At 39.1% G+C, this 27015-nt stretch overlaps 1 protein-coding gene across 1 annotated transcript in view; it reads left to right on the top strand.

Annotated features, from left to right (window-relative positions):
- Positions 1–20274, top strand: part of LOC139455240 (pre-piRNA 3'-exonuclease trimmer-like) — a 36026-nt gene extending 15752 nt beyond the window's left edge. The window contains exons 11-22 of the mRNA XM_071236786.1: positions 7755–7815; positions 8422–8491; positions 9125–9210; positions 10289–10353; positions 11478–11545; positions 12920–12973; positions 14533–14575; positions 15701–15800; positions 16411–16500; positions 17118–17206; positions 17947–18045; positions 18666–20274. Coding sequence (XP_071092887.1) covers positions 7755–7815; positions 8422–8491; positions 9125–9210; positions 10289–10353; positions 11478–11545; positions 12920–12973; positions 14533–14575; positions 15701–15800; positions 16411–16500; positions 17118–17206; positions 17947–18045; positions 18666–18732 — 892 coding nt within the window. The 3' untranslated portion in view covers positions 18733–20274. The remainder of the gene's footprint in view (positions 1–7754; positions 7816–8421; positions 8492–9124; positions 9211–10288; positions 10354–11477; positions 11546–12919; positions 12974–14532; positions 14576–15700; positions 15801–16410; positions 16501–17117; positions 17207–17946; positions 18046–18665) is intronic.
- Positions 20275–27015: the final 6741 nt, after the last annotated feature.

The following is a 27015-nucleotide window of genomic DNA, read 5'->3' as shown; positions in this document are numbered from 1 at the left end:
AACTGCCCCATTCATCATATAGTTCCATATAATCGGCAGCCATGTTTGTTTGTTTTTTTATTCAGCGTCATTCTGAAAGTAAAATTGACGTTTAAGACATATTTTCATTCTATGAATTAGCTTCAGAAACTGTGTATGAATACAATGCCTGCGTGAACTGCCCCATTCATCATACAGTTCCATATAATCGGCAGCCATGTTTGTTTGTTTTTTTATTCAGCGTCATTCTGAAAGTAAAATTGACGTTTAAGACATATTTTCATTCTATGAAGTAGCTTCAGAAACTGTGTATGAATACAATGCCTGCGTGAACTGCCCCATTCATCATATAGTTCCATATAATCGGCAGCCATGTTTGTTTGTTTTTTTATTCAGCGTCATTCTGAAAGTAAAATGGACGTTTAAGACATATTTTCATTCTATGAATTAGCTTCAGAAACTGTGTATGAATACAATGCCTGCGTGAACTGCCCCATTCATCATATAGTTCCATATAATCGGCAGCCATGTTTGTTTGTTTTTTTATTCAGCGTCATTCTGAAAGTAAAATTGACGTTTAAGACATATTTTCATTCTATGAAGTAGCTTCAGAAACTGTGTATGAATACAATGCCTGCGTGAACTGCCCCATTCATCATACAGTTCCATATAATCGGCAGCCATGTTTGTTTGTTTTTTTATTCAGCGTCATTCTGAAAGTAAAATTGACGTTTAAGACATATTTTCATTCTATGAATTAGCTTCAGAAACTGTGTATGAATACAATGCCTGCGTGAACTGCCCCATTCATCATATAGTTCCATATAATCGGCAGCCATGTTTGTTTGTTTTTTTATTCAGCGTCATTCTGAAAGTAAAATTGACGTTTAAGACATATTTTCATTCTATGAAGTAGCTTCAGAAACTGTGTATGAATACAATGCCTGCGTGAACTGCCCCATTCATCATATAGTTCCATATAATCGGCAGCCATGTTTGTTTGTTTTTTTATTCAGCGTCATTCTGAAAGTAAAATTGACGTTTAAGACATATTTTCATTCTATGAAGTAGCTTCAGAAACTGTGTATGAATACAATGCCTGCGTGAACTGCCCCATTCATCATATAGTTCCATATAATCGGCAGCCATGTTTGTTTGTTTTTTTATTCAGCGTCATTCTGAAAGTAAAATTGACGTTTAAGACATATTTTCATTCTATGAAGTAGCTTCAGAAACTGTGTATGAATACAATGCCTGCGTGAACTGCCCCATTCATCATATAGTTCCATATAATCGGCAGCCATGTTTGTTTGTTTTTTTATTCAGCGTCATTCTGAAAGTAAAATGGACGTTTAAGACATATTTTCATTCTATGAATTAGCTTCAGAAACTGTGTATGAATACAATGCCTGCGTGAACTGCCCCATTCATCATATAGTTCCATATAATCGGCAGCCATGTTTGTTTGTTTTTTTATTCAGCGTCATTCTGAAAGTAAAATTGACGTTTAAGACATATTTTCATTCTATGAAGTAGCTTCAGAAACTGTGTATGAATACAATGCCTGCGTGAACTGCCCCATTCATCATACAGTTCCATATAATCGGCAGCCATGTTTGTTTGTTTTTTTATTCAGCGTCATTCTGAAAGTAAAATTGACGTTTAAGACATATTTTCATTCTATGAATTAGCTTCAGAAACTGTGTATGAATACAATGCCTGCGTGAACTGCCCCATTCATCATATAGTTCCATATAATCGGCAGCCATGTTTGTTTGTTTTTTTATTCAGCGTCATTCTGAAAGTAAAATTGACGTTTAAGACATATTTTCATTCTATGAAGTAGCTTCAGAAACTGTGTATGAATACAATGCCTGCGTGAACTGCCCCATTCATCATATAGTTCCATATAATCGGCAGCCATGTTTGTTTGTTTTTTTATTCAGCGTCATTCTGAAAGTAAAATTGACGTTTAAGACATATTTTCATTCTATGAAGTAGCTTCAGAAACTGTGTATGAATACAATGCCTGCGTGAACTGCCCCATTCATCATATAGTTCCATATAATCGGCAGCCATGTTTGTTTGTTTTTTTATTCAGCGTCATTCTGAAAGTAAAATTGACGTTTAAGACATATTTTCATTCTATGAAGTAGCTTCAGAAACTGTGTATGAATACAATGCCTGCGTGAACTGCCCCATTCATCATATAGTTCCATATAATCGGCAGCCATGTTTTTTGTTTTTTTTTATTCAGCGTCATTCTGAAAGTAAAATTGACGTTTAAGACATATTTTCATTCTATGAAGTAGCTTCAGAAACTGTGTATGAATACAATGCCTGCGTGAACTGCCCCATTCATCATACAGTTCCATATAATCGGCAGCCATGTTTGTTTGTTTTTTTATTCAGCGTCATTCTGAAAGTAAAATTGACGTTTAAGACATATTTTCATTCTATGAAGTAGCTTCAGAAACTGTGTATGAATACAATGCCTGCGTGAACTGCCCCATTCATCATACAGTTCCATATAATCGGCAGCCATGTTTGTTTGTTTTTTTATTCAGCGTCATTCTGAAAGTAAAATTGACGTTTAAGACATATTTTCATTCTATGAATTAGCTTCAGAAACTGTGTATGAATACAATGCCTGCGTGAACTGCCCCATTCATCATACAGTTCCATATAATCGGCAGCCATGTTTGTTTGTTTTTTTATTCAGCGTCATTCTGAAAGTAAAATTGACGTTTAAGACATATTTTCATTCTATGAAGTAGCTTCAGAAATTGTGTATGAATACAATGCCTGCGTGAACTGCCCCATTCATCATATAGTTCCATATAATCGGCAGCCATGTTTGTTTGTTTTTTTATTCAGCGTCATTCTGAAAGTAAAATTGACGTTTAAGACATATTTTCATTCTATGAATTAGCTTCAGAAACTGTGTATGAATACAATGCCTGCGTGAACTGCCCCATTCATCATATAGTTCCATATAATCGGCAGCCATGTTTGTTTGTTTTTTTATTCAGCGTCATTCTGAAAGTAAAATTGACGTTTAAGACATATTTTCATTCTATGAATTAGCTTCAGAAACTGTGTATGAATACAATGCCTGCGTGAACTGCCCCATTCATCATACAGTTCCATATAATCGGCAGCCATGTTTGTTTGTTTTTTTATTCAGCGTCATTCTGAAAGTAAAATTGACGTTTAAGACATATTTTCATTCTATGAAGTAGCTTCAGAAACTGTGTATGAATACAATGCCTGCGTGAACTGCCCCATTCATCATATAGTTCCATATAATCGGCAGCCATGTTTGTTTGTTTTTTTATTCAGCGTCATTCTGAAAGTAAAATTGACGTTTAAGACATATTTTCATTCTATGAAGTAGCTTCAGAAACTGTGTATGAATACAATGCCTGCGTGAACTGCCCCATTCATCATATAGTTCCATATAATCGGCAGCCATGTTTGTTTGTTTTTTTATTCAGCGTCATTCTGAAAGTAAAATTGACGTTTAAGACATATTTTCATTCTATGAAGTAGCTTCAGAAACTGTGTATGAATACAATGCCTGCGTGAACTGCCCCATTCATCATATAGTTCCATATAATCGGCAGCCATGTTTGTTTGTTTTTTTATTCAGCGTCATTCTGAAAGTAAAATTGACGTTTAAGACATATTTTCATTCTATGAAGTAGCTTCAGAAATTGTGTATGAATACAATGCCTGCGTGAACTGCCCCATTCATCATACAGTTCCATATAATCGGCAGCCATGTTTGTTTGTTTTTTTATTCAGCGTCATTCTGAAAGTAAAATTGACGTTTAAGACATATTTTCATTCTATGAATTAGCTTCAGAAACTGTGTATGAATACAATGCCTGCGTGAACTGCCCCATTCATCATATAGTTCCATATAATCGGCAGCCATGTTTGTTTGTTTTTTTATTCAGCGTCATTCTGAAAGTAAAATTGACGTTTAAGACATATTTTCATTCTATGAAGTAGCTTCAGAAACTGTGTATGAATACAATGCCTGCGTGAACTGCCCCATTCATCATATAGTTCCATATAATCGGCAGCCATGTTTGTTTGTTTTTTTATTCAGCGTCATTCTGAAAGTAAAATTGACGTTTAAGACATATTTTCATTCTATGAAGTAGCTTCAGAAACTGTGTATGAATACAATGCCTGCGTGAACTGCCCCATTCATCATATAGTTCCATATAATCGGCAGCCATGTTTGTTTGTTTTTTTATTCAGCGTCATTCTGAAAGTAAAATTGACGTTTAAGACATATTTTCATTCTATGAAGTAGCTTCAGAAACTGTGTATGAATACAATGCCTGCGTGAACTGCCCCATTCATCATACAGTTCCATATAATCGGCAGCCATGTTTGTTTGTTTTTTTATTCAGCGTCATTCTGAAAGTAAAATTGACGTTTAAGACATATTTTCATTCTATGAATTAGCTTCAGAAACTGTGTATGAATACAATGCCTGCGTGAACTGCCCCATTCATCATACAGTTCCATATAATCGGCAGCCATGTTGGTTTGTTTTTTTATTCAGCGTCATTCTGAAAGTAAAATTGACGTTTAAGACATATTTTCATTCTATGAAGTAGCTTCAGAAATTGTGTATGAATACAATGCCTGCGTGAACTGCCCCATTCATCATATAGTTCCATATAATCGGCAGCCATGTTTGTTTGTTTTTTTATTCAGCGTCATTCTGAAAGTAAAATTGACGTTTAAGACATATTTTCATTCTATGAATTAGCTTCAGAAACTGTGTATGAATACAATGCCTGCGTGAACTGCCCCATTCATCATATAGTTCCATATAATCGGCAGCCATGTTTGTTTGTTTTTTTATTCAGCGTCATTCTGAAAGTAAAATTGACGTTTAAGACATATTTTCATTCTATGAATTAGCTTCAGAAACTGTGTATGAATACAATGCCTGCGTGAACTGCCCCATTCATCATACAGTTCCATATAATCGGCAGCCATGTTTGTTTGTTTTTTTATTCAGCGTCATTCTGAAAGTAAAATTGACGTTTAAGACATATTTTCATTCTATGAAGTAGCTTCAGAAACTGTGTATGAATACAATGCCTGCGTGAACTGCCCCATTCATCATATAGTTCCATATAATCGGCAGCCATGTTTGTTTGTTTTTTTATTCAGCGTCATTCTGAAAGTAAAATTGACGTTTAAGACATATTTTCATTCTATGAAGTAGCTTCAGAAACTGTGTATGAATACAATGCCTGCGTGAACTGCCCCATTCATCATATAGTTCCATATAATCGGCAGCCATGTTTGTTTGTTTTTTTATTCAGCGTCATTCTGAAAGTAAAATTGACGTTTAAGACATATTTTCATTCTATGAAGTAGCTTCAGAAATTGTGTATGAATACAATGCCTGCGTGAACTGCCCCATTCATCATACAGTTCCATATAATCGGCAGCCATGTTTGTTTGTTTTTTTATTCAGCGTCATTCTGAAAGTAAAATTGACGTTTAAGACATATTTTCATTCTATGAATTAGCTTCAGAAACTGTGTATGAATACAATGCCTGCGTGAACTGCCCCATTCATCATATAGTTCCATATAATCGGCAGCCATGTTTGTTTGTTTTTTTATTCAGCGTCATTCTGAAAGTAAAATTGACGTTTAAGACATATTTTCATTCTATGAAGTAGCTTCAGAAACTGTGTATGAATACAATGCCTGCGTGAACTGCCCCATTCATCATATAGTTCCATATAATCGGCAGCCATGTTTGTTTGTTTTTTTATTCAGCGTCATTCTGAAAGTAAAATTGACGTTTAAGACATATTTTCATTCTATGAAGTAGCTTCAGAAACTGTGTATGAATACAATGCCTGCGTGAACTGCCCCATTCATCATATAGTTCCATATAATCGGCAGCCATGTTTGTTTGTTTTTTTATTCAGCGTCATTCTGAAAGTAAAATTGACGTTTAAGACATATTTTCATTCTATGAAGTAGCTTCAGAAACTGTGTATGAATACAATGCCTGCGTGAACTGCCCCATTCATCATATAGTTCCATATAATCGGCAGCCATGTTTTTTTTTTTTTTTTATTCAGCGTCATTCTGAAAGTAAAATTGACGTTTAAGACATATTTTCATTCTATGAAGTAGCTTCAGAAACTGTGTATGAATACAATGCCTGCGTGAACTGCCCCATTCATCATACAGTTCCATATAATCGGCAGCCATGTTTGTTTGTTTTTTTATTCAGCGTCATTCTGAAAGTAAAATTGACGTTTAAGACATATTTTCATTCTATGAAGTAGCTTCAGAAACTGTGTATGAATACAATGCCTGCGTGAACTGCCCCATTCATCATACAGTTCCATATAATCGGCAGCCATGTTTGTTTGTTTTTTTATTCAGCGTCATTCTGAAAGTAAAATTGACGTTTAAGACATATTTTCATTCTATGAATTAGCTTCAGAAACTGTGTATGAATACAATGCCTGCGTGAACTGCCCCATTCATCATACAGTTCCATATAATCGGCAGCCATGTTTGTTTGTTTTTTTATTCAGCGTCATTCTGAAAGTAAAATTGACGTTTAAGACATATTTTCATTCTATGAAGTAGCTTCAGAAATTGTGTATGAATACAATGCCTGCGTGAACTGCCCCATTCATCATATAGTTCCATATAATCGGCAGCCATGTTTGTTTGTTTTTTTATTCAGCGTCATTCTGAAAGTAAAATTGACGTTTAAGACATATTTTCATTCTATGAATTAGCTTCAGAAACTGTGAATGAATACAATGCCTGCGTGAACTGCCCCATTCATCATACAGTTCCATATAATCGGCAGCCATGTTTGTTTGTTTTTTTATTCAGCGTCATTCTGAAAGTAAAATTGACGTTTAAGACATATTTTCATTCTATGAAGTAGCTTCAGAAACTGTGTATGAATACAATGCCTGCGTGAACTGCCCCATTCATCATATAGTTCCATATAATCGGCAGCCATGTTTGTTTGTTTTTTTATTCAGCGTCATTCTGAAAGTAAAATTGACGTTTAAGACATATTTTCATTCTATGAAGTAGCTTCAGAAACTGTGTATGAATACAATGCCTGCGTGAACTGCCCCATTCATCATATAGTTCCATATAATCGGCAGCCATGTTTGTTTGTTTTTTTATTCAGCGTCATTCTGAAAGTAAAATTGACGTTTAAGACATATTTTCATTCTATGAAGTAGCTTCAGAAACTGTGTATGAATACAATGCCTGCGTGAACTGCCCCATTCATTATACAGTTCCAAATAATCGGCAGCCATGTTTGTTTATTTAAGCCCTGAGGACCTCTACCTAAACATTTTGGGAACATAAGTCTGTAGATTTTAAACAAGTAGGCATCGCATTGAAGTACGGGACTTGTCGGGGATCAAATATCAGTTTGCTGCATACCTTCTACTACTGATATACGTTGTCTATTCGTTGTATTGAGGTTGTTGTATACTTACATTTCATGTGAAAATATATAGGAGATAAATAAGGGATTTTGTAACATATCCGTCTGTTTGCTCTATCAGCGATAGAAACTGGCACTAGTCCGATTCCGTTCTCTCCCAGTTCTACTGTATGTCAGTACTGCTGACTCAGCACCATTCACTCGCCCATCATCCTGCTCCAGATTCATCTTCTCCATCTCCATCCATTCATTCACCTCAGACAGTGGTGTTAATGGCACTTTTGTTTCAGGTTGTTAAAGACACTTCTTGGGTTTACGCGAGTCTTCAGGGTTTTGACTGAGTACAAAAAGGTAGATGTGAAATTGTTTTTAGAACTTATGCCTAAAATATTATCAGGGTAGTGATATTTGGGTACAGCAAATTATAAATACTGGTAAAAATATAAATTGGCTTAAGGGAGCTCAACACAAGAAAAATAGTTGTTCACTGGGCGTCCTGGAGGTGCTGACAAGTAATGTTTTGTGAAATATCACAAAAAAATTGTTAGGCTTCTTTCAGAGAAATATATTATGTGCCTTGAAGCAGTGAATGAAAATATGTTCTGTCGTTAACAAATATACCAGGCCACCACAAAGAGTATTACATTGTCGGTGTTTAATGTTGATCCTTAACTTCCTGTAAACTATGACAATAATCGTGCAGAGTTATACCCCTTTGATGGGCCAGGATGTACTGGTCATTGAAATATATCCCAGATTTTCCCTGATTAAGTTCATTGTTATATCAGCCATCTTGTAAGTTGTTACGCCAAAGTGACAAATGACTACGATAATGTCACACTGACCTCAAGTCACGGCATTTGTGAAATAGTGTTCAAGGCACTTACCCCACTCACTCACTCACTCACTCACTCACTCACTCACTCACTCACTCACTCACTCACTCTGTGTTGGCAGCCGCTGGTAGGACACAACATGTTGATGGACCTGATGTTTATGTATGACAAGTTCTTCCAGCCCTTACCACGTGAGTCTGCATGTACAGCGATAGAAACTAACATTTTCAGTCCACTCATACTTGTAATATCAAGGGCAAATTTCTACTAGTCCTTATGATACCTTAACTATTGGGCAGTTTGGCAAGGACTACAGGACAAATGCCAATTTCTAACACTGATGTACACTAAGTGAAACACTGCACAGTTTTGTCTACGTTTCCATACCAAGGGTCCTTAGGCACATTGGAAAAAATCAATGTTTTGTTCAAAATCAGGATTGTATTTTTGAAGTTCTTATTTTCCTAAATTCAGAGGTATTTTAACATTGTACTTGACATTGCATACAGTGCAATATTGTAAAACTAAGCTTTAAGCCCTTTCCTCCATATTGGTCCTGTTGGTAGTGATATACAAGTCACCTCTACAATGCCAAGACATTGCTAATAACTATAACAGCAGGAACTGGGAAATGTTTAATTCCTGTGTGGGAATTGTTACTGTCATTTGCTGCAGCCTTGGGTCCAAAAATAGCTAAATCTAAAAAGCTAAAGCCCAACTAACTCACTCAACCTTTAAGAGCACTGGTCTGGATCAACCTCGAGGTGCGAAGTGTGGATATGTTTAATATCTAAATACATCAGCAGCGACATTGTCCATTGCAGCCAAATACCAGGATTTCAAGAACAGCTTACATCAGCTTTTTCCTCAGATCTATGACACTAAACATTTGGCCTTCGTTTTGAGAAAGGTAAGCTTATGTTTCTTTGTTTTTGTTTGTTGTTTAATGGCCCACTTAACAATATTCCAGCTATATGATGGTGGTCTGTAAATAATGGAGTCTGGACCCAGTGATTGACATCATGAACATTGATCCAATGACATGCATCAACCAAGTCAGCGAGCCTTACCACTCGATCCTGTTAGTTGCCTCTTATGACAAGCATGGGTTGCTGAAGACCTATTCGAACCCGGATCTTCACGGTTTGGTAACATTATGACATTATGAGTAAGTGGTAATTGTTAAACTATACATCAGTAATCTTGTTTGTGGTGATGTGACAGAAATGTATGTCTGCCTTGCTATTTTTCTGAAACAATTGTCAAACATTGTGGTTACCAGAGCGAGAGTTTTGTAAATCCAATATGGCACACATGCAATATGATAATTATCAACACTTCATATAGTGAAGGTGGAATACACGTAGAGGAAAGTGTTTTGTATGTTGAAGATATTGTTAAAAGTGGCATCAAACTAGACCCACTCATTCACTCTTTCTGCATATACTTATGGCCAAAAGAAAAACTTACCATGGAAACATATAGAGAAGTATATATGTTAAGAAGAGATGTTTCCAATGTGTACCACTTAATGACAAAACTGACAATCAAGTGTTACCACAGTGTCTTTATTCTGATCATGATATCCTGCATGTAACTTCCAAACTTTACACGCTAATTCTGCATGAGACAAATGATGCATCTCGAGTCATGGATCTATTACATCACGTGATACGTTCATGAGCATCAGTTCACACAACATACCCGTACGTTCGTTGTACATTGAATAGCTCTTGAATGTAAGCAAGTCTTCACCTATTAACCAACATGTACGGTATTCGTGTTTCCTTCGACGGTGAGTACATATTCAGTGCTGGACACGTACCAATGTAGGGAATAGAACCCAGGCCTTCAGTGGGAAGAGTCAACGCTTTAACCACTAGACTATCCCATCAAACGATGTTACTTACACATGTTTGACCTTGTGTGTTCTTCCAGGACGGCCTCTTTGAAATAAATCATCACTATTAAATTTCTGTTTGTTTCAGACGTTGGAAGACAAAACTTTGGTTGAATCAACCTCGCTGCAAAGTCTGTACACTGCCCTAGACAGGTACGTACTCTATGTGTTATATATGCAAGGGTACATGATGTTTTATGAGTCCTGCATTACGTTTTATACCACGAGCGGGACGCAAGTGGAGTTTAACCTAACGAGGGATACATAAAACCCCATTTACCCCGAGTGATCCTGCTACAATGAATTTGTCTTACCGAAATGTTGAAATCTGCTGTTGTGAAAGAATAAAACAAATTCAAAATTGATAGAAAATAGCTGTTCGATTGTGCTGAGGTTAACTTGTGCTGTGTCACATGACTTTCATTGACTCGGAAAAAGCATGCAGCTTTTTGTTTTGGGTAAGGGATTTTTTCTTCCACTGAGAAATCCACATGCCGCCTGTTTTCTTACTGGCGGGGTATAAGGGATTTATTCTCCACACAAGCAGGATAATCATATTTTATCAAGATCCCATGAATCAATCAGATCATTCTGACATGGAGGCATGATAAATGTGTTTGTTGAGGGTTGGAATGTGACTGAATTTGATTGATTTGGTGACTGATGTGATCGATATGGTGAGAGATGTGATCGATATGGTGAGAGATGTGATCGATCTGGTGAGAGATGTGATCGATCTGGTGAGAGATGTGATCGATCTGGTGAGAGATGTGATCGATATGGTGAGAGATGTGATCGATATGGTGAGAGATGTGATCGATATGCTGAGAGATGTAATCGATATGGTGAGAGATGTGATCGATCTGGTGATTGCTTTGGCTGCAGATGGATCTGATGTGGTGAACGATTTGGTGTTCGATGTTACCAATGTGACAAGTAGCTTCCTGTTTTTCCAAGTGTAATATGTACTCTGAATTTGGAGACGAAACACTTGATCTGTCAGTGGGCTCCTACACAGACAATGTGACTGTAAACTAGTCTTTGTTCAATACCGATGACACATAAAAAAGGAGAAAGTTTTCTGAAATGTCATGGAAATGTTTTGTTTGAATATCATCATTTGATAAAGTTTGTCATCCAGATAATCGTATATTTGTTTAGGGATGTTTTACTTCATAGAGTTATGACAATTGTAATACTGAGGTCACCTAGTGATATGGAGACCTGATTCCAGAAACAAACAATTCCACTGTAACTGTTGTGTTTGTTTCCAACAGCACTCAAGGCAAGCAAAAGGTTCTCTACTCTCCAGAAATAGAACACGGCGCTGGATATGACCGATATCGTGAGTTGACATGATCATTCATTTGGGCAACATCTTTACCGTATTCGTCATCAATAATAGTTACTTGGTAATTATATACACCTCTTTGCAAAACAAAAAATATCATCTGAAATAATACATAGTTTTGGTCTTAGGAGGGAGTGCTTAAGAAGATTACTTACAGATTGGCCTAGAAGTTGGTTGGGAGGCGCTTAATACGGTGAATATGGTACTGTTACCTAATCTCCAAGACCCAAGTAGAAAGGTCCCCAGCACTTTGACACTTATTGCAGTAGGCGACTCAAGGGGATGGGGTGGTCAGGTTCATTTACTAGGTTGATAACAGGCAGGCAGGGTAATAACAAGTACCATCTTTTTAACATGTTTTGGTATTGCGCGGCCAGGGATCAAACCTTGTACCCTCTGCTCACCTGACAGACGCTCTACCAATAGACCACAGAGCTGGTCTTACCACAAACAAACGTAATCTCCATGGTGATGTCCGCTTCAGCTACGTTCAGTGTAACCGTAATTGATACAGACAGAGATCATCCATGCACTCTTCCTGTTACCATGACAACATCCCTGTGTGGATTCTTGGTTAGAAGCAGTCCCCAGGTTGTGGTTTCACCCTACCTTATAGTGAAACAATACAGTAGTCGGCATATGAAATGAATTCAATGACAGCGGGAGAGAGAAAGACCATGTGCAGCATGCAGACAACTGAAGTCATGACATGTAAGATTGAACATCCTCCATCACCTGCCGGTTTGGCTCAGTGGGAAGACAGTGGGGAAACTAAACGTGATATTTCAGGTTGCAGGTTTGATTCACCTCATGGAATTTTCATGTGAAAGATATTCTGACTTTTAAGAATCAACATTAGAAGCATATTAAATGGATGTTTATACAGTGCAACCATTCAAATGTAAAACCTCATGGCAGGTCTAATTGGAAAGTAGTTCCTCTCACAAGGCTAGTCTGAGCAAGATAACTTCTATAAAGGTAACACTAGTTTTCAGGGCATTATCATTTACAGAAGCAATTTACTGAAACATTTTACATTTGAAACATTTACTGCAATCAACACACAACAAATGTCACTGACCCACTTTTACAAATTTGGAAATGTCATTGAACAAACCAGATGAACATCAGTATGACGTCACCTAACAACTGGCGTGATAATGTTCCGTCGTCAAGCAATATGAGGGCATTATCAAGTTACAGTGGCCCGCTCATTTCTGATAAGATGTGGGCGGTTTAATGATAGTCCTGTGTGAGGTAAATAGACGGGGAATACCACAGAGGCTGTTGTGTATGAATATTGTTTACAGTGTTACAGGTAGTTTGATGGCCTGTTTGTCCCAACTGATGTGTGATGGTCTGTTCCAGGTGGTCAGTTTGTGCCCCACGAAGCAGGATTTGATGCCTACCAGTGTGGATATGGTGAGTTGGATATAGATGTGTCTCTTAGTTCACCTTGACCAGTGTGGATATGGTGAGTTGGATATAGATGTGTCTCCTAGTTCACCTTGACCAGTGTGGATACGGCGAGTTGGATATAGATGTGTCTCCTTGTTCACCTTGACCAGTGTTGATATGGTGAGTTGGATATAGATACATCTCGTAGTTCACCTTGACCAGATTGGATATGGTGAGTTGGATATAGATACATCTCCTAGTTCACCTTGTCCAGTGTGGATATGGTGAGTTGGATGTAGATACATCTCCTAGTTCACCTTGACCAGTGTGGATATGGTGAGTTGGATGTAGATGTGTCTCCTAGTTCACCTTGACCAGTGTGTATATGGTGAGTTGGATATAGATGTGTCTCCTAGTTAACCTTGTCCAGTGTGGATATGGTGAGTTGGATATAGATGTGTCTCCTAGTTCACCTTGTCCAGTGTGGATATGGTGAGTTGGATATAGATACATCTAGTTCACCTTGACCAGTGTGGATATGGTGAGTTGGATATAGATACATCTCCTAGTTCACCTTGACAAGTGTGGATATGGTGAGATGGATATAGATGTGTCTCTTAGTTCACCTTGACCAATGTGGATATGGTGAGTTGGATATAGATGTGTCTCTTAGTTCACCTTGACCAGTGTGGATATGGTGAGTTAGATATAGATACATCTCCTAGTTCACCTTGACCAGTGTGGATATGGTGAGTTGGATATAGATACATCTCCTAGTTCACCTTGACCAGTGTGGATATGGTGAGATGGATATAGATGTGTCTCTTAGTTCACCTTGACCAGTGTGGATATGGTGAGTTGGATGTAGATGTGTCTCTTAGTTCACCTTGACCAGTGTGGATATGGTGAGTTGGATATAGATGTGTCTCCTAGTTCACCTTGACCAGTGTGGATATGGTGAGTTGGTGTAGATACATCTCCTAGGTCTCCTTTATCATCAGGTAAAATGCATATATAAAATATCAGTAGTTTCAGTTATAGCTTTTTAGATAGATGCTCGCCTAAGGCAATGGGAGCGCATCTATCTAAAAAGCTATAACTGAAACTACTGATATTTTATATATGCATTTTACCTGATGATAAATATTACTTGCTAAACTATAATTATATGAAATGATGTATAAATATTACACCATGATAACTCATAAAAGCACTTGATGTGGATCTAATTATTATAGGATAACTTAGTATAAATGTTATACCATGATAGAATGAACAAATTGTACAACTTTAGAAATCAGCGATAGATCGAGTCTAAACTCTAAGCACCATTGTGTCAAATAGAGACCAAACAGGACTTGTAGAATGTTTTTAGTGCTGGTACTTTGGACCACTGACAAATTTTGGTCAGTGGTGTAGATCCTTGCTTTCAGTCATTGGTTTGCCTAGACCAGACTAGTTTACTTTAAAGTTGCCATGATATAGTTGGAATATTGCCCACAAACAGTATTCACTCTTCTACTCTCAAATAAGCTGTTAGTGACAATGTACTCGGAGTGTATCTGGATATCTTTTTCTTTCAGTGTTCCTGAGATTAACTCACATAATTACACTTAAAGAAGTCAGGTGAGCTAATTTTGAAGTGGAAGTTTACTTATTATTTAGCCTTATTACATGAAGTTTTGCATCGTTTAAAGTCTCCTTGTCAATTTTTTACTTATATTCTTATAGAAATATAGAGGGGGGGGGGGGGCGGGGGGGCAAAGGTGGCCCAGTTGTCTAATGCGCTGTGATTCGCTGTGCAGAGTTGCGTCCCTTGGGCACACCAGAAACCTATGATTGTGGGTTCAAATCCTGGTTCGCTCCTATTATGTTTCTAGGTTTGTCAGCACCATACCCATGCTCGTGGGTTTCACCGAAGTGGTAAACGTCCAAGACCTGCATCACTTCGGGCTTTCCTCCCACATTAAGCTGACACACCGTGATATAACTGTAATACTGTTAAAAGCGGCGTTAAACCCAACTCACTCTCACACTCACTCACACTATAGAAATAAATTTCATCTTCACACTCAATTAACTTTAGATTTCGTAATGACTACAGAGAATGGTGATTATTATTTCAAATCCTACTACCCTCATTACATAGATTCTCATGTTCACTGCCAAACTTGTGCTGGTCGTAAGATGTAGTGGACTCAGCGACCTGACTGTCATTGTACCCCAACAGCCAGGATCACTGCTCACGATGTGAGTCACTGGTTTGTCTGGTCCAGACTGGATGATTTACAGGCCTCTGCCATACAGCTGGAACAGAGTGGTGTTTAACAACAAACAAACAAAACCAAAGTTGTTCAAAATGTCACATGCAACCCTTATACAGACTTGTACCTGCCTAAAACATCTAAGGATTAAATTTGAGTGCCCTCAGTTAAGATTTGTTAAATCTCTTTTTCTTTTTCTGTAACCGCCCACTGTAACGAACTTGAATTGGAGGTTTTTATTAGGGTTTTGTTTACATTTATCTTTAGAGATTTTAATATCTGACTTGGAAATGCATAGAGACATGTCTGTAATCATGGGCGGATACAGCTTTTTTGAAAAGGGGGGTGCACAGTTAAGATCTATTTATTGTCTTTGGTGGAAATTTATACAGAAATAAAGATTTTTTTTCAAAATAAAAAGGGCGGGTGCTCACCCCCCTCTGTATCCGCCCATGGTAATACATGTTTGTTTCTTTGTTTGTCCCAGGTCGACGGAGGCGGGGCCTTGTTCCTTCACACAGTACACGTTTGCCTTGAAGAACTGTGTCAACCGAGTCAATGTGATCCGGGGCGCCCTGTTGCACATTGTCAGTTTATTGTTTGGTTATCTCTAGCATCTGAAAAGTTAGTCATAAGATATGGTGAAAAGCTCCTCCGAATCCAAAATTAATCCCACATAACAGTAGTTTTTTGGTCATTTCTGCTGCTTGTCACATGTCATGCATCTATACCTCTCATCACTTGGTTGTTTTCACTCCAGCTTGATAACGGTGTAAGACCCATGAAGATCCGGGTAGAATAGGTCTTCAGCAACCCATGCTTGCCGTAAAAGGTGACTATGCTTGTCGTAACAGGCGACTAATGGGATTGGGTGGTCAGGCTCGCTGACTTGATGGTGCATATCATAGATTCCAATTGTGTGGATCGATGTTCATGATATCAGTCACTGGATTATCTGGTCCAGACTCAATTATTTACAGACCGCTGTCATATAGCTGGAATATTGCTGAATACGGCGTTAACTAACAAACAAACAACATTGATAATGGTGAAAGGATCTTCATCGAAACGTCAAAATAAAACAGAAGTTCTTATCCATAAAGTTGTACGTTTTTCTTCTACTTGTTTGAGAGTGGTCCTGTGATTCCGACACGGCCTACAGTACAGTGAACCTTGGGTTTCCTCCCTCTGTTCCAGAGACTTGATGGTGCCGACCCTCCACCGAGGAACCCCGAGCTCCTGTACGTGAAGTCCCGCAGGATAGGCCACAGTCTCAGTGCAGCACAGGTGATAAATACCAGGAAGAGATATGTTGTAGAGACCTTTGAAGATCAGGGGTAGAATAGGTCTTTAGCAACCCATGTTTGCTGTAAAAGGCGACTGTATTTGTCGTAAGAGGCGACTAACAGAATTGGGCGGTCAGACTCGTTGACTTAGTTGATGCATGTCATCGTATCCCAATTGTGTGGATTGATGATCGTGATGTCAATCACTGGATTGTCTGGTCCTGACTCAATTATTTACAGACCACCATCATAATGCTGAAATATTGCTGATTGTGGCATTAAACAACAAACAAACATTTTTTGTAGATGTTTATTACTGTAACATCTTGAAGCATTTTAGTTTTTGATTCATATGATTCCTTGTTTTATGGATCTGCCAACATTAAACAAATCTTGAAGAAAAAATGAGTAATGTAAAAAACTTCAGATGATCAAAAGTGGAAGCTCAGAAACTCTTGTGGTTTGACCAACATACAATTCCTAAGAAATCTGTATTAAAAAAATGTTTTTGTTTCTATTTGTACATGAACCACCAACCCTTGTTTCAGGGGATTCACAATAAGAAGCCTTTGAACTTTAAGTAGCTAGATTGTGTAACAGATGATTGTTTTCTGCCAGCTGGCCCAATGGTTCTCTCCTTATGGTTCCGTGGACGTCAGGATGATGAGTGCACAGCGTGGGCTGGTTGCCACGGGAAACTACAGATGGTGAGTGACTGACAGAGTGGGCTGGTTGCTACGGGAAACTACAGATGGTGAGTGACTGACAGAGTGGGCTGGTTGCCACGGGAAACTACAGATGGTGAGTGACTGACAGAGTGGGCTGGTTGCTACGGGAAACTACAGATGATGAGTGACTGACAGAGTGGGCTGGTTGCCACAGGAAACTACAGATGGTGAGTGACTGACAGAGTGGGCTGGTTGCTACGGGAAACTACAGATGGTGAGTGACTGACAGAGTGGGCTGGTTGCCACGGGAAACTACAGATGGTGAGTGACTGCACAGCGTGGGCTGGTTGCTACGGGAAACTACAGATGGTGAGTGATAAGTGCACAGCATGGGCTGGTTGCCAGGGGAAACTACAGATGGTGAGTGACTGCACAGGGTGGGCTGGTTGCTATGGGAAACTACAGATGGTGAGTGAATGCACAGCGTGGGCTGGTTACCATGGAAAACTACAGATGGTGAGTGATAAGTGCATAGTGTGGGCTGGTTGCCACGGGAAACTACAGATGGTGAGTGATAAGTGCATAGTGTGGGCTGGTTGCCACGGGAAACTACAGATGGTGAGTAAGTGGATGTTAGGCTGAAGAGCACCAAATAGCTTGAATATTGCAGATTGCGATGTTAAACATCTGTCGCACAAACACTTCCCAGATGACAAGGGACACTTCATGTTTTGGTGTTTCTGCATTACGGACGACTAACTCATTTATGCATGTTTCAGTGCCAAAGATATCCTGGAGAATTTCAAGAAGCATGACAAGATCCGTGTGTGTTACTACAGTGTGTGGAGACATTCTCGGGTAGTCAGGGGGGCATTGTGGTAAGTACACCGAGTTACGAGGTTTCAAGATTCTTCAGCAATATTCTAGCATGATTGGGACCCCAGGCACCTCCGTATTGTTTAATGTAATCATGATATTTGTTACGTCTTTTGTTTAATGCCACTCTATATTCCAGCTCTATGGTGGCGATCTGTTACTATTCAACTCAGGACCAGACAGTTATTGACATCATGAGCATCAATCCATACGATTGGGATACAATGGCACGATGACATGCAGTCAACCAAGTCACAGAGACTAATCACCTGATTTAAATTGTTGCTTTTGTTAAAAATTTAAGAGCATGAATAACAGTTAAGCTGTTGGGTGTCCCCATGGTGCTGTTATGCTAACTTGATACCAATATACTTTGTGGCCACCCGAGTATGAAGAAAGCAACCCAAGGCCATGGTGACCACTGCTTTTGATTCCCCTCCAAATCTCACACATTGTTTGACATCTGCAAAAACTTGGGATCTGGTTCAAACGCAAAATTTGACTTGAAAAAAAGTTCTTTCATAACAGTGGTTAAAAATAATGAAAAACACTGAGAAATCTTAAATGTATTGAGCAATGGTTGCACAGCATGGGCTGGCATTGAGCAATGGTTATATTGCAGGACCAGTGTCGTGGTGTCCAGTGGCATCTGCTTGTGGGTGCTGTACTCCAGCAGCAGGAAGACATGACAAAGGATCACACATAGTGAACATCAGTCACAAGGACGATAGTATTATAGTCAGTGGCTGTGCAACTCTGCCCAGAATGGAATGGTCATCGACTGATTGAATAGATTGTTTTATTGTAGGAATAATATGAAATTTCATCTCTTAAACCTGGGGTGATGCAATATTAAAGTGAAGTTTTCAGAAACACCAGATCATTATCTGCATAGACAAACAATTTTCTCATTAAATCGCAAATTAATCCTTTCCCCACATTATTTGTGAAACCTATATACATGTATATACATGTCGTACTTAGTACGAAGCCAAGAAACAGCAGAAATGGGAAACATGTAATTCCTCGAGTTGAAAAAAATGCTAAAAGAAATTGGTTTCCCAAATAATATTTGAGGTCCCACTAAGCACATTTTTTTCATTCTCTCAAGGACCCTATTTTCGGGAAACAAAACATTTGTTTGTTTGTTTTTTAACATCGCACTCAGCAATATTCCAGCTATATGATGACGGTCTGTAAATAATCCAGTCTGGAGCAAACAATCCAGTGATTGATGTCATGAGTATCAATCCATGCAATTGGGATAAGATGACATGTATCAACAAAGTCAGCGAGCCTGACCACCTGATCCCGTTAGTCGTCTTACGACAAGCATAGTCGCCTTTTACTAGAGCATTGGTTGCTGAAGACCTACTCTAACCTGGATCTTCGGAAACAAAACGTTTCCAAATTGAAAGCAGTTCTGAAAATGCAGGAAATGATCTATGCCTCTGTACATTCAGATTCATTATGCCAAACTTGTCATGATTGTATTGTAATTATTTTAGCATGGAGAATCTAATTGATGGAAACAGTTAATCTTCATCAAGCTTTCAAATGGAGTATGTAAGGTTTCTCCAACACCAAGGACGTATACAGTTGCATTTCCTCGATGCCAAATGGTAATTGGCTCAAATCTCAAGCATGAACTTTGTGAAATGTCAATTGTCTAGATTCTTGTCTTATCAGTTAATTAAGCTGATGTGGTGCTCAGCAATATTCACTCTCACAGTTGATTAAAAATAACTGAAAATTGAATAATAAATATCTTGATGTATTCTACCTATGGAAGGTTTGAGAGGCATCTCTTCAGACTGTTTAATGATGACTCCATGCCCTACTACACTTGTAAGAGACAAAATAAGATGGTTTGATTTTGGGGGGTTTGGTTGTTTTTTTTACGCCACACTCAGCAATATTCCAGCTATATTACGGCGGTCTGTAAATATTTGAGTCTGGACCAGACAATCCAGTTTTTAACATCATGAGCATCGATCCACGCAGTTGGGATCGATGACATGCATCAACAAAGTCAGCGAGCCTGACCACCTGATCCCGTTAAGTCGCCTTTTACGGCAAGCATGGGTTGCTGAAGACCTATTCTACCCCGGATCACAAAATAAAATGAGGATCTGGTTAAAATTGGAATGTGCTCCAGAAGCGATTAGGTTCGGCAATCTGGATACTGATGAAATATTGCTAATTAAGTGAGTGAGTTAAAAGTTCATATTGCATTGGGGGCGGTCGGGTAGCCTAGTGGTTAAAGCGTTCGCTCGTCACGCCGAAGACCCAGGTTCGATTCCCGACATGGGTACAATGTGTGAAGCCCATTTCTGGTGTCCCCCGCCGTGATATTGCTGGAATATTGCTAAAAGCGGCGTAAAACCATACTCACTCACTCACTCACTCATATTGCATTGCAGAGCTCCAGATAACTCTTTGAGCAATTGAGTTTTTACTCAAAGGTTTCTATTTTAATTGGGTTATAACATTTTTCATTGGGTAACCAATATTTCTGCACTCATCTTTTCATCATTCTTTGGGGGTTTTGCCAAAATGAGTAAACATTTTGAGATTTAAAAAACAAGTAAAATAATGTTTTAGATGTAAGGGTTCTAACTATAGGCTTGACTCGGAAAGTAAACTAGCTTGTAATTGTGTTTTCAGAAATTAGCTCCATGGTATGCATGCTGGAAAAGCTTTATTGGGTATTTATGCATGCCTTTTTATTCATTTAATGCATGTGTTTCTGTATGTAAGTTAATTGAAAGTAATTGGGTTTTGAATTTTTTTTATTGGTGGGGGGGGGGGAGAGATATTTTACGCCTATACTCAGTTTATCTGTAGCTCTGGCAATGAGAGTATTGCAGCCATATATAGCGATGGCTAACTGTGCCAAACAAGGATATGAGTTTGAGCACAATAAATACATGGAAAATTGTGAAGCGGGCAACATTTGCTATTTTTAAACAGTCTGTTGAAGCCATGTAGCACCTATATGTGGATTCTTTTTCATAATGTAATTTCTCTGGCTGCAGAGATATATGTAACAGGTATACAGAAATAAAGATCAATTACAAAACAAAATAGTTTGCTTTTTAACACTGCACTCAGCTATATTCAAGCATGATGGCAGTCTGTAAATAAAGTCTGGACCAGACAATTCAGTGATTGTCATTATGAGCATCGATCTATGCAATTGGGATACGATGACATGCATCAACCAATTCTAACACATGCTAACCAACACGATCCTACTTGTTGCCTCTTACGGTAAAACAAATTTCCTTTAAGGGGGCAATACAATGATGGGGAGTAGGCTGTTTAAAGTGAAATTGGATGCAGAGCGAATGTGTTTGTTTCTTTCTTCATCAGTCTTATATATAAAGGAAGTGTATAATCATGCCAAGTTTTTAATGACAAAATAATCCACAATCAATGACGGCAGTGGTAGAAACTAACATTTTCTACTAGTCTTTATGATACCTTAACAATCGGGCAGTTTGGCAAGGAAAATAATGGTATGAAAACCAAGGGGTGTAGTCTTTAAGATATGCGATTCTTGCAAAGTTTATGCCAGTCGGGGAACAATCGAATCCTGTCAATCCAGTCGTTGCAAGGATTTACACGTAGTCAACTGATCATCATCGTGCCAACAACCGTCTCTGTGGTCTAGTGGTAGAGCGGAAGGTCCGGAGTTCAATCCCCCGTCATACCAAAAGTCGTTAAAAGATAGTACTTGTAACCCTGTCCGGCACTCTGCATTAAGGGGCTAAAACAAGGACTGGTCGCCTCAGAGTCAGTATACTGTGTCTGAGTGGGGTATTCATGTTAATGGTATCTCAGTGAGCTCGCACTAGTACAAGCAGCCACACTCACACACACACACGTGCATGCACGTCGCTATATACGTACAGTTATCTTGGACGCGACGTTAAACCCCATTTCACCTCACCTCACCTCATCGTGCCAACACACAATTCGCCGACTAATCCACAAACCCCTTTTCAGTAAATAGTTTATGGCAGAATCACATCAGACAAAGAGTTTAATTCATGGGTCATGGCTTGCACGACAGTACATGCCTCCCCTCACATTCGCCTTTAATCATCACGTGTGATGCCATAAGCAAGCTGGTCGTCAAGCCACCATGACGCTATTCGGATTGAAAACTAATGGTCACCGACGCGTTCGTTTTCCCGCCTCATGGCAGTCAAAAAACGCATTTGTCTCAGTTTGAAAGCATCTTCATTACAGCTGAACATAGCATGCCAACAACCAGCTGTAGAAAGAGATGCATGCGGGGTGTTTTGGGGTGTATGTTAAGACCATGTGCGTGTGTACGGAGAGAAAGACAGACGAGAAAAAGTGAAAGGAAACGACCTGACAACCGGCACTTCATTTAATGTCGTTAACGATGTGGCGACAACAAATTTGTATTATTTTGTAATTATAAGGATGATAGAAATAAAAACACGTGGTCCTTACGCATCGTAACCAAATAGTATACTGCATATATGTAGACGCCAGAGAGGCGGTATATTACGACAACTATGTGAAACTGGTACCGTAGCTCGAGTGCGTGGTCGCTGGCTAGACGGAAACCAGGTCTCTAAGTTCGGATGGCAGGTCGGAGAGAATCAGCGAGGGTCAAGCACACATTAGGGATAGCATATAGTATTAATAAGAATGTTTTCGTTTATCACAAAATGTTTTTTGCGCCTAACATCGATATTAACTCTAGAAAAATACATTAAGTCAGAATGCACATAGGAAGACTGGTATTAGTCACAGAGACTGTGAACTTGTCAATTGTAGGAAATGTAAACATTTATATTGTAACGCATGAACTAACACGTTTTTATGAAGAAAATAACACTATCAGACACAAAGTAATTAGCAGATTATTTGCATTCATTTTGCCTTGATGTTGACTTGTTCACCAAATTCGGCCCTTCTGATAAGAAGCTGTATGTGCTCTTTGTGCGTGAATGTTTTTTCGATTAAGAACTATACACTAGGAAAAGGTGAAGCAACCCCCTGAGATAATGAACTCGTCAGCTTTACTGGCAATAATGATTATGGTAAGAACATTACATCGTAAGAATGTGCCCGTTCATGTTTGCCCCTTCTTTTTATTATGCAGTATTTTCAGGCATCAATATTATTTATTTATATACGCTGCCTGTGAACATGGCACTAGGGACGATATCAGAGGTGGAAGATGGCAAGTACTCCAAATGCATTCCATGGGATTGTCCTTCCAAGCTATCGGGCGTCAACTCGGCCATCTACCAAGGCAAGAATGGAGACTAAATTTAGCCGGATCACTCGGGGTACATGAGGGTGTTATGCGGCTTTTCGCTTTGAAGCGGGATATAAAGGATTTATTCTGCCTCTCAGAAATCCACGTGCAGCCTGACTTGCCCGTGGCGGGGTATGAAAGATGTATTTCCCCGCTAAGAAATTTATTCCCCTCCAAGGAGGGATACAGAGTATGTTATCAAGTTCACGTGGACTAATCAGATCTCATCATTCTGCCATGGAGGTATGATAATACACTTTGATATGTGCTCGTGGACACTTGCATCGGGAAGAAGCAACTATGCTACACAGCTCAGTCATCAACCGTGGCTCCTTGTTTTTTGTATTATTGTGATACATAACGTACGTGTAAAAGTTTGGAAATAATACAGTGTTCGATCAATCATTGACCAGCCGTCAAGTGAGAAGTGAATGTTCACATTACTGACATCGCATTATTATTGTATGTTAAATAAGACAAAAAGATGGACGGAAACCATTGATTATTTTAGATAGGGTGTATCACGTGATTGCTTTGATTAATAACATGAAATGATTTTGAAAATACTTGATGATCTAAGTGTATTTTGAGCAACAAATAACCTAAAGATTAATGGTGACAAAACAAATGTTGGTGATAAAAAAATACTAGTTACGGATAGATATAATTTCTTAGGAATTACATTTGAAGCAAATGGTAAACTTAAAAATATTGCTAAACCTCTCCTGAAAAAGGCCATATGGCCTACCACAAGCTTCAGTCTCCATTTTTAACCAAGATATACCAACAGCTCTTTATCAAGACATTATTCTAGCCTGTAATCCTATATAATAGCGAAATCTGGGGTATAGAATCGATCCTCCTGAACAACTCTGATTCATTCATTCTCGAGAAACTGCAGCTCAGATTTTGTAAATCCATGACTGAAGGATTTACGAAGCATGTGTACCGCCATTTGGTTGTCGACAGATATTTTGCAAATCTCTTCATGTTCTTAATTTAGGTGCTCAAGTGATTTGATGCACTTCGCGTGGTAAGACCCGTACACTCATACATGTACAGCAGTCGTGGTGAACAGGTAACTCTGCTTATACACTGACATGCATATGCTGCTCCCCCTTGCGTCGGTATGTCTCTGACAGTTCTCACGGTTCCTTTTCAATGTTACGTAGTGCATCCCACATCTCCAATACTATACCTTTAGATTGCCGTTTGTATACATGACACCACCTCGAGGCGTGGGAAGAAATTTCGAATGTGATGCACATAACTTCAGCAAATATATGTCCAAATTAGAATATAGCTGTAAGCAGCAATGGCAGATTCCAAATGACGCGCGTACAAAAAAATATTCGGCCATATTCAAATCCTCAAATGGTTTGCTGGTACCAACGTCGTCAATAGTAAGGCACCACTTGCAGTACATCGCTGCTATGAAATTCGCGTATGCCGGAGTGTTCCAGGGTATTTATATCCATTCCCGACCTCGTCCATAGTCGAATCCTCAAATGGTTTGCTTGTACCAACGTCGTCGAAATGTCAGGCACCGCTTGCGCTGGCATCGCCGCTACGAAACTGGCGTGAGCCGGAGCATCCCCAGGTGTCTTAACCCATTTCAGACCTCGCCCATATTCAAGAAACTTCAAAGAGCACCGCGATTCGCCTTCATGCTAATACCTAAAATTAAAGAGACGTCGCCTACGTGCAAAAAAACCCCACCATACAACACGTGGCTGTAAAGGTCTTGGATAACGTTAGCGCTTTGGGAACAAGATGACGCCCTAGTGTCAAGCTATTCGGCTCTGATTGGTTAAATGGCTCCCGGTCGGATCTATGTATTATCAATCAGATCGTCTTGACTTGACGCCGCCATTTTGATTAACACAATTGCAAGTGGTATGAGAGATGGAATCTGATTGGACAATAGGAGGGACATTGAAGGGACATAACTCGTAAAAGCCATTGGTGGCGCTACGATCGAGTCTGGAAATTCCAGCCTAGTTTGGCAAGGGTGGAAACTGGACTTTTACAGTCAGTTAACTCCCTTGCCTACGGAAAATGTGAAAAAACCCATAATACTTCAGAATGCTTTTGCTGAAAGTACATCTTTGGTGAATAAAGGATAGTATGGGTATACACTTGGCTACATAGGTCCGTGGGTAAACCAACTCAATCTATTCTTAGAATAAAACAACAATATTATAAGTAATTCAGATTTCCTATTACCAACATTCAAAAAGACAATAAAGTCTAAATTAGACTCTCACTTCACACCTTCCCGAGGCAAGTGAGTTAACTGACTATAAAAGTCCAGTTTCCAACCTTGCCGAGCTAGGCTGGTATTATGGAGTAACATTTTGGCTGGACTAACGAGTCTATGCATAGTCCAATCAAAATCGCGCACCGAAATCGAATCCAGTTCGTGAAATTTCGTGCAGATTTCGGTCGATTGCAGGATTTGCAAAGCATGTGCACCGCTAACTCGATGTCAGCAGATATTTTCCAAATCTCTTCATGTTTTTAATCAAGGTGCTCACGTGATTTGATGCATTTCGCGATGTAAGCCCCGTTTTATCACAATATAGACCTTGATTATCGATCAGATTGCACTGACTGGCCGCCACCATTTTGGGTGAAGCAAACGCAAGTGATACGCGAGGTGGAGTCTCATTGGTCGATAGGAGAGTCTTAGAGGGGACATAACTGGTAATAGCCACTGATGGCGCTACGATCGAGCCCAGTAATTCCAGCCAAGTTCGGCAAGGGTGGAAACTGAACTCTCTTGCTTCGGGAAGATGCTCACTTCAAGGAAACTCTTCAGATGCTAATGCAACTAAAGGCACAGGAAACAAACTTAGGACATACAGGGCATTTAAAAATGAGATAAAATTAGAACCTCATCTCAGTCACTGTAAAATACGGAAATATCGATTGCACTTTTCTAAATTAAGATTAAGTAACCATACATTAACTACAGGACTTGGAAGACATACAAAACCTCCCTCCCCACTACATCAGAGGCCGTGCTCTACATGTTCAACCAACGGGTCAAGCAATGGGGAAAGCCTTGTTTGTATATAGTAGTAACCTGACACATTCTGTGACTAGTTCCATACTGAGAGGAATTTCTGAAGGTGGGATGTGTCATACAAATTACTGGATAACACTTTTACTGCTTTACCTCACGCTTCAGGCCGTTCCGTCATGCACGACAACACTCGAATATTTTCTAAGTCATCATCATTGTATCTGTAAAAGTACCTTTTTATTAGGCTAATCACAGTACCAGTTAGGATAGGCTAGATTAGATAGATTTGCGGTTTTTTTATATGTATGCTATTTTCATAGCTCCATTATTCTGTTTATTAGATGAAGCCAGAAAAGAATTTTTCTAGCATTTCCATCAGTACTTTACTCGCCTCTTACGACAAGCATATTATTTCTGAAGACCAATTCTGACCCGGATCTCCACGGGTACTCTCTAATGATGTAGGTCACAGTGCCGCTAGCACACACATTACATGTCAGGTAAAATCCTAATGACAAGTTGTTGACGAAGTCGCGCTATCCATGACCCTCCCCTGTTGACAGAAGCTTTTCCACATTACGCCGACATTTGTTGGGGACAGTCTCTATTTGAACAGCAAATAAGCAGTGATTCTTTGAC

The sequence above is a fragment of the Haliotis cracherodii genome, unplaced genomic scaffold (assembly GCF_022045235.1).
Source record: "Haliotis cracherodii isolate W230 unplaced genomic scaffold, xgHalCrac1.p SCAF_11, whole genome shotgun sequence".
Taxonomy (NCBI): Eukaryota; Metazoa; Mollusca; class Gastropoda; order Lepetellida; family Haliotidae; genus Haliotis; species Haliotis cracherodii.
Note: the sequence above shows the minus strand (reverse complement) of the source record. Positions and strands in the feature narration are given on the sequence as shown.